Source organism: Neovison vison, chromosome 13, assembly GCF_020171115.1.
Source record: "Neovison vison isolate M4711 chromosome 13, ASM_NN_V1, whole genome shotgun sequence".
Taxonomy (NCBI): Eukaryota; Metazoa; Chordata; class Mammalia; order Carnivora; family Mustelidae; genus Neogale; species Neogale vison.
Window position 1 is genome coordinate 82,981,285 of NC_058103.1, and position 14,133 is coordinate 82,995,417.

General features: G+C 41.2%; 1 protein-coding gene and 1 pseudogene across 1 annotated transcript in view; one reads left to right on the plus strand and one right to left on the minus strand.

The window, feature by feature from the left end:
• The window catches only part of TRIM69 (tripartite motif containing 69), a 54,725-nt gene extending 50,423 nt beyond the window's left edge, over window positions 1-4,302 (minus strand). Inside the window, exon 1 of the mRNA XM_044232364.1 lies at window positions 4,039-4,302. Coding sequence (XP_044088299.1) covers window positions 4,039-4,302 — 264 coding nt within the window. The remainder of the gene's footprint in view (window positions 1-4,038) is intronic.
• LOC122894580 lies at window positions 4,301-8,812 on the plus strand (annotated as a pseudogene).
• The last annotated feature ends 5,321 nt before the right edge of the window (window positions 8,813-14,133 follow it).

The window sequence follows — 14,133 nt, forward strand, 5'->3', positions numbered from 1 at the left end:
AAAGCAGCCTTTTCGAGTCCAGTATACTGCATGCCAGCAACCCATAGTTTCTGCTTGAGGCATATTTCCATGCTAAGGGTTCTATCTGTCCTGAATGACACAGCACAACTCATATAAAATGCAGTGGCACTGATAGCAGTTGAGTTTTTTCAAACAAACTGGGCAATTTTGATTATATTTAAGGGAAGTGCAGAGGCACTGACTGCAGAAGATGTGGCCACATTCTGTAGAGTAAGTGTGTCACCTACTCAGTTCAATCTCACAGTACCCATCCATACAAATTCAACACTGGATATAACCAGGTAGTACTTAAAGCTTCTTGCAGGGGGTTGTGGCAGGTACTGTTGGTCACATACACATCACTGTTTCTCATCAACTCCTCCTTATCACTGTTCACCACAAAGCTGCCAATTTGACCTTGGAGTCACAATGTGTTTCCCCCTGGCCACCTCCTTTCTTCAGTAATCACAACAGTGTCGTGGCAAGTTAGGTCAATCAATGTAGGTTCTGCGGATTCACAGGTGAGGTCAGCTATTTCATCACTTTTCCTGAGATCTATCAGTTCTGCTTCTAAGACCATCTCAGGAATTGGGCCTCCTTCCACAGCTATAAGGAATTCTTGGGTTTGTCTGGAATTCACCATGCTACCATAGCACATTCTTGTATTCATTTTATGTTTGTTGGATCCAGTCTTCAGAGAAGTGAGTGAGCTGTGCCAAAGTTTACAGTGAATGTTAAAGTCTCCAGTGTCTCAGACCTGTTGGTCAGTTACTCTCTAAATTCTACATAAGAATTTAGAGCCCAGAGTTTCTGGCATATTTGAACTCTGATTCTAGTTCCTCCTGTCTCCACTTCCACAACTGCTGTGTTCCCACGTGTGTGGGTGGGAAAAGGTTTATGACTTTTAAGAAAACTCAATCTGGATTTTTAACTGAAAAAAAAAGAAAAATTAAGTTTTGGTAATATCTAAAGTAAGACTGATAAGTAAAATAATGTAAAATTGATAGATATCCAAAGGAAAAACATGTGTACTCAAAATATTTTGATAGTTATGCACTTAAACAAAGTTTAAACTTCTGTCTTTCCACATTCTATGTCCTGATGGCAGTGGAAAGGAGAAGCCCAAAGGGCACTTACATGAAGAAAAGCACAAAGTCACTGTGCTGGGACACCTAAGTGGTGCATTCGACTAAGCATTTCAACTGAGATCATGATCTGGGGTCGTGGCTTTGAGCCCCATGCTCGGTGTGTAATGGGCTTGGGACCATCTCTCCCTCTCCTTTTGCCCCCCCCATTCATTCTCTCTCTCTCTCTCTCTCTCTCAAATGATAGGTAAAGAAATTTTAAAAAGAAAAAATCACTTCATACCAAGAAAGGGTGACTACTTCATCCAAGATCCAGTGTGAGGATCTCAAGTAAACTTTTTTTTTTTTTTTTTTTTTTAAAGAAAGTGAGAGAAGCGGGAGGAGGAGCAGAGAGAAAGGTTGAGAGAGTATCTTAAGCAGACTCTACACCCAGCACAGAGCCTGAGTCCTGACTGGGGACTCTATCTCAAAAACCCTGAGATCCTAATCTGAGCCAAAATCAAGAGGGCCCCTTAACTGACTAAGCCACCCAGGCACCTTGAAAACACTTATTTTTTACAAAGTAAAAATGAAGAGACCAAAAAGTTCTTTGCACCTTTGGGTTTCTAATAGCAAATAAGAAATGACCCATTTAGTCCATGCAGAGGTTCATCTTGCCCAGCACTCCTTTTCTAACAGCTATCAAGAGGAATTTTCTTGAAAAGTTTTATCCCATATTCTGTTTTATAAAAGAGGGGATGGAGTTCAAGCATTTGCCATAAAGAGATTTGGTTTGGGTCTAGGCTCTGTGACTTTGGGCAAATGGTGTTTTATAAAAGAGGGGACGGAGTTCAAGCATTTGCCATAAAGAGATTTGGTTTGGGTCTAGGCTCTGTGACTTTGGGCAAATGGTGTAAATAGTTATAGTTCTCAAAACTTCAGCATGTAAGTCTTTTCTAAAAATTATTTTGTAATTTAAAAAATAATGCACCTTCAGTCATCATTAGAGAAATGCAAATTAAAGCCATAATGAGATACAATTTCACACCCACTGGGATGACTATAATTTAAAAAATAGATAGGGGTGCCTGGTGGCTCAGTGGGTTGAGCCTCTGCCTTCGGCTCAGGTCATGATCCCAGGATCCTGGGATAGAGCCCCACATCTGGCTCTCTGCTCCTCACGGAGCCTGCTTTCCTCTCCCTCTCTGCCTGCCTCTCTGCCTACTTGTGATCTCTCTCTGTCAAATAAATAAAATCTTTGGGGGGAAAATGATCTTTAAAAAATAGATAATATAAAGTGTTGGTGAGGATGCAGAAAAATTGGTATTCTGATATAGTGCTGGTAGGACTGTAAAATGGTGCAGCAGCTTTGGGAAACAGTCTGTCAGTTCCTCAAAATGTTAAATATAGAGTTACTATATTGATGAAGTTCTAGAATCTAGGTGAGGTTCGGTGGGCTGAGGTCCGGAGCCAATGACCAAGAAAGAATTCTTGAGACATCTTTGGTGCAAAATGGTGGTTTATTAAAGCACGGGGACAGGACCTGTGGGCAGGAAGAGCAGCTGCCCTGGGTTGTGAGGGATGGCAGGCTATGTACCCTGTGGTTGGGGGAAGGTGAGGGAAAGAGAGGTTTCAACGGAGCTTTCATATGCTAAAGAGGGCCTACAAGGTGCCAGGGATACCGAGGCCTTGCGGCTTGATCAGTGTTGTCTTTTGGCAAGCCAGTAAGATCAAGATAATTGAGGGCCTCCTGGGTGGCTCAGTGGGTTAAAGCCTCTGCCTTTGGCTCAAGTCATGATCCCAGGGTCCTGGGATCAAGCCTCACATTGGGCTCTCTGCTCAGCAGGGAGCCTGCTTCGTCCTCTCTCTCTGCCTGCCTCTCTGCCTACTTGTGATCTCTATCTGTCAAATAAATTAAAAAATCTTGAAAAAAAAAAAGATCAAGATAGTTGGGAGATTCCTGTCTTGCAGGATTGTGATCTCTGCAAGTTAACTATTTGTTTCTTGTTTATGGTGGTCAGGGGTGCCTGAGGTGGAGAGGGGGTGCAAGGTGCCAGCTTTTGCTTTGTCCTCACTCAGCTCCCTCATCAATATGACCCAGCAACTCCACTCTTAAGTGTATACCCAAGAGAATTGAAAACATCTGTCCAATCTGAAAATTTGTATGTGAATGTTGATAACAATATTAATAGCAAAAAAGTGGAAACAACCCAAATGCCCATTAATGAATGGGTAAACAAAATGTTGTGTATCAATGCAATGGAATTTTATTCAGCAGTAAAAAAGAATAAAGTACAGATACTTGCTATAATATGGATGATCTTTGAAAACATCGTATTAGGTAGTAGAATCCAATCACAAAAGACCATAAACTGTATGATTCCATTAATATGAAATGTCAAGAACAGACAAATCCATAGCAACAGAAAGATGAGTTGTTCCTTAGGCCTGGGGTATTGAGGAGAAATAGGAAGTGACTGCTAATGGGTACAGAGTTTCTTTTTGGAGAATGAAAAGGTTCTAAAATTGAGGTGATGTTTGCACAACTCTGAATATACTAAAGCCCACTGAATTGTATTGTTTAAATAGATGAATTGCATGGTTTGTGAATTACATTTCAATAAGGCTTTTACCAAGACAAAACACATAAGCTGCCATAGAAATGTTACACAAAACAATGTGACATAATCTGAATTCAGACATAGGCCCTAGAACCTGGTGGGGAAGCGTGGGATCCTAAAGGAAAATGGAGAGGAGGGCACTCTCACGAAGGCATAGTGCCTAGGGCTCCACTGGAAGCACCAAGCTACTTAGGGAAGCAGTTCTTTTAGACACCCCCAGACACCTGCTTTTTTGCCAGAGCACCGCCCTCCAGTATTTGTCTTCTTTGACCGTCCTACTCCATCTTCGCGCTGTGCCCAGGGAAACAGAACCTTCAGGTCGAGGCTGAGCTACCCCAAAAAGCAGCACCCACCACGGATGCCATCAGTGACTGCGCTGTTTTGTCCTGATCAGCCCAGTCCTGCCCAGAGAACTCTCCAGCGAGAATGCGCTGGAAGCGTGCGTTCCCGCTGCGCTCCACTTCCTGACCTCTCAGCTGCTTCCCTGTAGGATCTGGACAGAGCCTCAGCGATCCAAACCCAGTTGCCTGGCCACATTTGGCCCGGAAGAAGGATAGATTTGCCACAGGGCCAGGGAGAGCCTGCGGATAGAGAGAAGCGGAGGGAGGGGGCGGCATGGGACAAGACCTCACCGTGAACTCGCTCAGGCTGGCGGCAGCGCTGAACGGAAAATAGCCAAAGTCATGAAGCGAGGGGGTCTCAGTGCAGGTTATCGACGGGACCGCGGAAAGCACTGGGGGTTTCCCTCCTTTTAACCCAGCTATTTTAGTTTCTCAACTGACCAATCAAAAAACCCGAGTCCGTGGTGACTTGTCACCAGTCTCTGCGCGGAAAGCCATGTTCTAAGTTAGAAACGGGGAGTTTCCCGTCCTTTGTTTCCTCTTTCTGCAGGCTTCGGCTTTCTGAGAAAGAGGAGGCACCGGTTTGTTTATTCTTTCCCCCGATTATTAGCTCAGCAACTCTCTACTCCCTAGAAAAGTGGTTCTCATTCAGTTGGGGCAATATGCCTTTCTAAAAGCTTTGGAAATTAACACGGCTATTTTTAGTTGTTCCAACTGGCATAGGGGCTGAGGGTCGGGGGCCCCAGCTTCTCCCCACCACACACACATATTCATTCATTCTCTCTTTCTCTCTCAATCTATGGAAACCTGCTTATAATCTGGTCTTTACAATCACATGTAAAAATATGTTTTATTTTTCAATTATTTTATTTCTTGAATATGTATTAACTATTTATTTTTTTTAAGATTTTATTTAACTGTTTGACAGACAAAGATCACAAGTAGGCGAGACAGGCAGAGAGAAAGAGGGGAGCAGGCTCTCTGCTGAGAGAGAGCCTAATGTGGGGCTCAATCCTAGGACCCTGGGATCATGACCTGAGCTGAAGGCAGAGGCTTTAACCCACTGAGCCACCCGGGAGCCCCTGTATTAACTATTTAGTATGCCAAGACTGTTACCAAAGTGGGCCCACTCCTCCATGACTTATGGACAGAGACTACACCAAATGGAGTTGCCTCAGGGGCAACTTTATTTGTATAGACAGGGAGATCATGGGGAATCATTTTCACAGCTGCTGTCCCAGAGCAAAGGAAAGCAGGCTCCTTTTATTAACATTTGGGATATTCAGAAGGGGATTTTAACATTACAATGAGGTTGCCTTAACTGCCACACTTTCTGAATCATCTGGGCAGGCACCTTCCTCAAATATTTCTTTCTCTGTTCCAGCAGTTTGTTAGTTTGTTTCTAAAAGGTAAGATTGATAGCTAGACAGAAGCTTCTAAAATCTAGTTCCTACAAGGTAGGCTGGCTAAGCCGAATCCTCTACTTGAGATTTTCTGAGATCAGGGGGTCAGGCAGGTAATAGGACCATATAACTGAATTCTCCAGGAATGCAACTATCAGACAACTAAAAGGAAGATGTGTTTTCGGTTTGTTTTTTGTATTTGGAATTTTTTCCTAGAGATATTCACTGTTTAGAAGGAGCACACCACAGCCAGCAATACTATATCTGATTCTGAGCCATCAATATAGTGCCACTCTGTCTTCAGTGTCATGGCTTACAGAGATCCTAGGCCAGCAGCAAGCATCTGGTACTCCTTCCATGAGCCTCTGAAGCCAGGCCAGAGCATTCACGTACTAAATTGCTCAGCCTTCACAATCAAATTAGTAAAGGGGTACCATTAAAGAATTGTAATAAGGATGTGTTGGAGAAAATGGGGTGGGAGGGTTGGATTTGATTGGAGTTAAAACTTCTGATCTACAGTGGAGTCCTAGGCCCTGTGTCCTTCTCAGTGTGTCAAGCCTGAGCTTGAGAACTGACTCCCCGCCCTAAAAATCTAGCAGAGAAGGCTCCCATATACACGTGACCCACTTACTGCGCCATCACCAGTTGGTGGCAGAAAACTTCATTTTACAGGTAAGAAGGCTGGGAAAAATTAAGAGGTTTGAAAGAGGATGAACTGTGACAGAGGCAGGACCAGAAGCTCCTGAGAATGCAGTTTGTATATTCTCTGATCAAGATCATTCCCAGAAATCCTGAGGCTGCCAGAAGAGAGCAGGCTTCCCTTTGGGGAACTGTCCAGAATGAGTGAGGTCTTTTACCTAAAGTCGTTCATGAAAAGGAGTGGAAGCATGGATTGTTTTTTTTCCACCAGTTAAGTGCTTAAAAGTTTTCCCTTTTATCCCTTTGCTGTGGTTTAGGTCATTTTTACTTGATCTAGGAAGTTACGAAAATAAATAACGCTGCAAGTAAAAGCAGTTGCCCAGAGCTGTACATTTTACAGAGCTCTTCTTACCATCTCCTTCTCAGAATAACACTTGAACAGTGTCTGGCATGGTGTAGATGCTCCATATTTATTGAAAAAATGATTGAGTAAGTGAATAAACTTTATGATGTAGGAATAATTATCCCATTTTATGGATATGGTCCAAAGGATCAAGCTAGTAGTAATGATTTCTCCAGTTTCTTTTGTGGAATTAGGATTCAAACTTAGGTCTGAGTTCAATGGCATCTACACTTTAATGCTAGCCCCTAGAAATCTGGAACTTTTAATGGAAGTTAGGGACTGCATGTGTTGTGGGCCCTGCAGAGGAAGTTAACAGGAAACCCTCAGTAGCACACTGATGCCCCACCCAGACTCTGTGAGTCCATATCCAGCTTTTTCATATTTTGCTGCTAACAACTAGCACCTGCACATTACCCCCCTGCCCTGCAGGTTACCCTAAGGCACTGGAGTGAGCTGGTAGTACCTGGGAATTTCATGTTCATCCTACAACACACTCTGCAACATATAGCCAAACACAAGCCGATATGAAGTGCCAAAGCCCAGCTCCTTTGCTCCAGGGCAGAACTAACTTTGAGGGGTATTCCTGTGTTTTAGAGCTCCCCTGGGACCAGGCTGAGTGTGTGACTTCTGAAATCACCCCTTCACTTGGCTTCTTCCCATTCCCTCTCCTTCTCCCCCGCTCCACCCCCAAGACCTTATTGGTTTCTCCTTGAATACCTGTTTTTATAAGTCATATACATCCAGATTCTGGCATTGGGGACTGCTTCTGCAGGAGCTCAACCTAACTGGCTCCCTGAGTCTTCAGATGATGAAAATGACATGCATGTTTCTAGACAGTCAGGATGCCTAGAAAACCCCTTCAAATAGTACTATGGCCTTGTGTGGCAGCAAGAATGCTCTCTGTTTTTTCTAATGAAAACAGTAAAAAGAGGAAGTGGCCCATGGGGGTTGGGAAGCCTTACATACATTACCGCGGTCTTCAGTTAGGCCTGTGTGCTATAAAGACAGAAATGTCTTCTTTGTGTCCGAGACTTTTTAATCATAGTAAGTGCTTGATACATGACTAAATATTTTTTCTCATTTCTATTTACCAGGTTTTCTTTTCCCCCTAAGGTTTACCTTCCTTCTTTTGCTCTCCAAAGTATCAGAATAGTTTTTGTTTTTTTTTTTAAGATTTTATTTATTTATTTATTTGACAGAGACATCACAAGTAGGCAGAGAGGCAGGCAGACAGAGAGGAGAAGCAGGCTTCCCACTGAGCAGAGAGCCCAACTCGGGGCTCGATCCCAGGACCCTGAGATCATGACCCCAGCCCAAGGCAGAGGCTTTAACCCACTGGGCCACCCAGGTGCCCCCAGAATTGTTTCTAATGCATGAATTTTCCAATCAAACTGCTCAGATATCTAGGACCCAGTTAGTTAGTCTTTGACTAGTCTTTGATTTTTTTCTAAAAGGCTAGAGTCCAAGGAGACAATTTCCCCGTAAAGCTGGGCTGGTGTGCCAGCTCAGAGGTGTGTATCAGCTGCTGTCTAGGTTTGTCTGCTAAACTGTGTCCTCTCTGTGTCCCAGAACAGGAATATCAGTAAGAACGGGGACCCACTGTGGCCCTCATTCAGGAATGAGTTCAAATATTTCAAAAAAATGACCACATACTCCTCAGTAGAAGGTAAACAGAATTTGGTGATTATGGTTAGGAAGACATGATTCTCTATTCCCGAGAATAATCTATTTTTTTTTAATATTTTATTTATTTATTTGAGAGAGAGAGAGAGATCACAAGTAGGCAGAGAGGCAGGCAGAGAGAGAGAGGGGTGGGGGAAGCAGGCTCCCTGCTGAGCAGAGAGCCTGATGCGGGGCTCGATCCCAGGACCCTGGGATCATGACATGAGCTGAAGGCAGAGGCTTAACCCACTGAGCCACCCAGGCGCCCCGAGAAGAATCTACTTTTAAAAGACATTTAATTTGATTAAATTTAATTAATTTGATTAACTTAGTGCTCAGAGACCTCAAGGAACATCCATAAGAAACTCATTTTCTTGCTGAAAGTCTGGATGATGTCTTAAAATTTTTTGAGCAACCAGAATTAGCAAATAAAGTGGACATGATTAGGATAGTTGGGAGGCAGTTCTGTTTATAAGGAAGCCGTGAACAAGCCAGGCCATCTTAGACTATTTGTGACAAGGATTATGCAGAATTTGAAAGTGATACTTTTTTTCCAGAAATTGATTTGGAGAAATAAAAATTTCTCCCAGGTGTTCTTTCTAATGTCCAGAAGGAAGAAGGAATTAAATACAAATTTGAAGTATATGAGAAGAACGATGAATGTGAAGGTATTCTCTGATTTATTTCAAGTTGTTTCCCCTCCCCTCCAAACAATTGTATATTTTAATATTAGAAAAAAAGAGTTTTGTTGACTTTAGTTCAATGGTTAGTTATTTCTAAGCAATGAGTATTTATTACTTAATCTTAATTAGACTATAGTAAAGATCAATCTTATTTAGACCATATCAGATACCATTTGAGAAACATTTTTGCTGTAACAGAATGATGCCCACCAAGGGCCAGCACTTGGCCTAGGATAGTTTATCTACCAAGAGCCAAAGTGAGAAAGTCCCCTGATAGCATGAGTTGAAACCAGAACCTATAGAGATAGGACAAGAGAGATTTGTTCAAAGGTCAGAAATGGATTATAAACAGAAGAGTTAGAACTCAGATACTAAAAGAAAATTAGATAAAAGTAGGGATTATGAATTTTTTTATGCCATATCACACTTCTGAAAAAAAGTTCTGTTCATTCAGACAGGGAATCAGTAAGTTGAGAACTCTGGTATATTCCATAGGGATAGTAAAGAGGTCAGTAGGACACTACCTTTGTGAAGGTTAAAAGAGAAGGTTGAGACCTCTAAAAACTGTTTCTGATCTTCAGTGAAATTCCATGGGATGTTCCAATGACAGCAGATGAATAGGCTGTTCTTTACAAAAAAGAAGAATCTAATAACAAGCATATGGCTAAAGTTAGAAGTTGAAAAGGAAATGAACTAAAAATAGATAATGCTAGAAACCAAAATTATGAAGTTGGAAACTAAACTAAATTTCACTGAATTAAAAAATGAAAATTAAAAAGAAAAAAAGTCTAGACTACCGAGAGAGATAACGCTATGTTTGCCCCTAAAACCTTAATGGCCATATCACAGACAGAATATTTATTTTATTAAGGAAAGACCTTGAATTTTTCCTCAAGAACTTAGGGTATAAAATAAAGTAAAAAGCAACAGCCCAAAGATATTGGGAGAGTGGTTGTACACAAACACTAGAAAAGACAACATTTGCCAGTGCCTGTGTTGTTTCCATGTATACCATGTTTTCATTAGGGAAAAAAAAAATGTTTTTCTAATGTTTTCATTAGAGTGAAAAAAAAGTGAGATGTAACAATTATTATTTAATAAAATTTTTAAATAAACATAATAATAATACCAGTGACCATTTCTTATATTTTATTTCTTCTGACATATAATCAAAATATAATCTGAAAAACTGGACATTAAACAAAATAATACTTTCCAAAGCCATGTTCTTGGGAATATGTACACTCAGTGCAATGCTGCTTGCCAGACTGCCTGCCTGTCTTCCTTTCTCCCTTCCTCAGCTCCCCGCCCCCGCCTCCTTCCCTCCTTCTCTTTCTTTCCTCCCTCCCTTCCTCTCTCTCTTTTCCTTTCCATCCCTTCCTTCCTTCTTTCCTTCCTTCCTTCCTTCTCCTTCCTTCATTCCTTCCTTCCTCCTTCCCTTCCTCCCTTCCTTCCCTTCTTCATTCTGGTATAATTAACATACAGTGTTGTATTAGTTTCAGGTGTACAGTACAGTTGGTTCAGCAACTCTCAGTGCTCATCAAGATATGTGTACTCTTAATCCCCTTCGCCTATTGTACTCATCTTCCCACCTACCTCCCCTCCGGTAACCACTGGTTTTTTTTCTCTATGGTTAAGAGTCTGTTTTTGTCGTCGATGTTTGGTTTGTCTTTTTTTTTCTTTGTTCATTTGTTTTGTTTCTTAAATTCCACATATGAGTGAAATCATATTTTTTTCCTCTGGCTGACTTTGTTCCGTTAGTTAGCATTATACCCTCTAGATCCATCATGTAATTCAAATGGAAAGATTTCATTCTGTTTTATGGCTAGGTAGTATTCTATTATATATATGTGTATATGTGTGTATACATACACACACACACACACACACACACGACATCTTCTTTATCTATTCATCCATTATGAATACTTCCATAATTTGACTACTGTAAATAATGCTGCAGTAAACATGGGGGTGCATGTATTCCTCTGAATTAGTGTTTTTGTATTCTTTGGAAATACCCAGTGGTGAATTAATGCATCATATGTTAATTCTATCTTTAACTCCATAGTGTTTTCCACAGGAGTTGTGTCAGTTTGTGTTCCCACCAAAAATGAACAAGTGTTCTTTTTCTCCATATCCTCTCCAACACCATTGTTTCTTGTGTGTGTGTGTGTGTGTGTGTGTTTGTTTTTGTTTTTTTTTTAGATTTTATTTATTTATTCGACACAGAGAGAGATCACAAGTAGGCAGAGAGGCAGGCAGAGGGAGAGAAGGAAGCAGACTCCCTGCCAAGCAGAGAGCCCGTTGTGGAGCTTGATCCCAGGACCCTGAGATCATGACCTGAGCTGAAAGCAGAGGCTCAACCCACTGAGCCACCCAGGTGCCCCTCTTGTGTTTTTTATTTTAGCCATTCTGTCAAGTGTAAGGTGATATCTCATTGTGGCATTTCCCTGAGGACAAGTGATGTTGATCATCTTTTCATGTATCTGTTGGCCATCTGTATGTCTTCTTTGGAGAAATGTCTGTTCATGTCTTCTGCCCATTTTAATCAGATTATTTGTTTTTGAGTGTGTTGAGTTTTATAGTTCTTTACTTATTTTGGATCTAAGCCTTTACCATATATATGATTTGCAAATATCTTCTCCCATTCAATAGGCTGTCTTTTAGTTTTGTTGGTTGTTTCTTTTGCTGTGCAGAAGCTTTTTATTTTTATATAGTCCTAATAGTTTATTTTTGCTTCTGTTTCCCTTGCCTCAGGAGAAGTATCTAGAAAGATGTTATGGCTGATGTCAGAGAAATTACTGCCTGTGTTCCATTCTAGGATTTTTATGGTTTAAGGTCTCACATTTAGGTCCTTAATCCATTTTGAGTTTATTTTTGTGTATGGTGTCAGAAAGTGGTCCAGTTGCATTCTTTTCATGTAGCTGTCCAATTTTACCAACACTGTTTGTTAAAGAGACTCTTTTTCCCATTCCATATTCTTGCCTTCTTTGTTGTAGATTAATTTACCATATAATCATGGGTTTATTTCTGGGCTCTCTATTCAGTTCCATTGAAATATGTTCCTATTTTTGTGACAGTACTGTACTATTTTGATTACTATAGATATACTACAAAGCTATAGTATATTTTGAAATCTAGGACTATGATTTTATTCTTCTTTCTCCAGATTTCTTTGGCTATTCAGAGTCTTTTGTGGCTCCATACAAATTTTAGGGCTGTTCATTCTAGTTCTATGAAAAATGCTGTTGACATTTTGATGGGGAATTGCATAAATTAGTAGATTGCTTTAGATAGTGTGGACATTGTAACAATATTTGCTTTCCCAATCCGTGAGCAAAGACTATCTTTCCATGTATTTGTGTCATCTTCAGTTTCAACAGTGACCATTTAAAAAACATGTAACAGGGGCACCTGGGTGACTCAGTTAAGCGGCTACCTTCCACTCAGGTCATGATGCCAGTGTCCAGGGATGGTGCCCTATGGGCTCCCTGCTAAGCAGGAGCCTTGCTTCTCCCTCTCCCTCTGCCTGCTGCCCCCACCCGCTTGTGCTCTCTCTCTCTGTCAAATAAATAAATAAAATATTTTAAATTAAATTAAATTAAATTAAAATTTAATTTAAAATTAATGAATTAACTAGTTAATTAAAAAGCAGTGCATGGCTGGTTCACTTGGTGGAGCATGAAACTCTTGATCTCAGGGTAGTGGGTTGGAGCCCCATGTTGGGTGTAGAGATTACTTAAAAGTAAAATCTTTTAAAAATTTAAAATAAAATACAAATAAAACAAAATAAAACAAAAAATGAAAATATCTTGAAAAGCTAACCATGTCAGATTGAACACTGATGAGTGATCATCTCTGGCTGGGGAGGCAAACATAGTATTTTTTTCTTTCTGCCTATGTAACTACCTTATTTTTTAAAAGAATGAACTATACACAAATAATAAAAGATGTAAAAATTCAAATCATATAGAAGTATGTAGAGTAATTTATTTTTAAAAATGTCTACATTCAAGGGGCACCTGGGTGGCACAGTCAGTTGAGCAACTAATTATTGGTTTTGGCTCAGGTGGTGGGATCTCAGGGTTATAAGATGGAGCCCTACCTGGGTTGGGCTCCATGCTCAGCACAGACTCTGCTTAAGACTTTCTCTTCCTCCCACTGCTCCTTTATCCCCTGTTTGTATGCTCGCTCGCTCTCTCTCATAAATAAATAAATCTTCAAAAAAAAGAGTCTACTTTTGATTGTTCTGGATTTCTGGGGAAGATAGCCAAGTAGGAGGACCCTAAGTTCACCTTGTCCCACAAACACAATTATAGGTAACACTAACATCAGTGTAAATAAATGCATAAATGACCTGGAGACTGGCAAACCAAACACCACAACTAAATGTAGAGGAGAGTCCGCATGGAAGAGGGTAGGAAGGGCAGAGATGAGATAGGGAGTTGAATCCCTTGTGTCTGGTTGCTGAAGGAAGAGAGCTATGGGTGTGGTGAGGATAGAGAAACAGACTATCACACCTAGGAGCCTGTACTGGGAAGAGGAATCCCTACAACATTTGGCTGTGAAAACCAGAGGGGCTGAGCTGAATTTCATGAGTTTTTTGTTTTTTGTTTTTAAGATTTTATTTATTTATTTGACAGAGAGATCCCAGGTAAGGGGGGAGTAGGCTCCCTGCTGAGCAGAGAGCCCCAAGGAGGGTTTGATCCCCTGCTCATTCCCAGGACCCTGAGATCATGACCTGAACCGAAGGCAGAAGCTTAACCCACTGAGCCACCCAGGCGCCCAAATTTTATGAGTTTTTATACCCACAGGACGTAAAGCCTGGAAAATTACAAATCAGCAGTTTCAGAGCTGGGAGAGTGATAGGAAACTGAGTCCCTGCCCTTAAAGAGACAGCACAAAAAAACAGCTCATGGAGATTTGGCTAAGATTTGGCTAAGAAGCAGGAATTGGAAAAATGCCTGGGGGATATGGGAGGGAGAATTATTCACTAATCTCAGAGTTCAGTTAAGGACTTGATTTCAATTAAGTTCAATTAAGATATACCATATCTTATTTATCCAAAGGAGCTGGCAGACCTCATTCCCGCCTCCCCACCACATACACATACTCCCCCCAGCATAAAAACACAGATCCACGTACAGAAACCAGCGCAGCACTGACATTCACTACCCAACTGCTTAAACCACATGCTGCACCCTCCAGCTAGGCTTGACCCAATCCCAGCACTGCAAGTCCCTTCCCCTAGAAGACTAGTGCAAACCTTGCCAACATTGCATATCTGGACTACACACTTGGCGGAGCCTCAGTC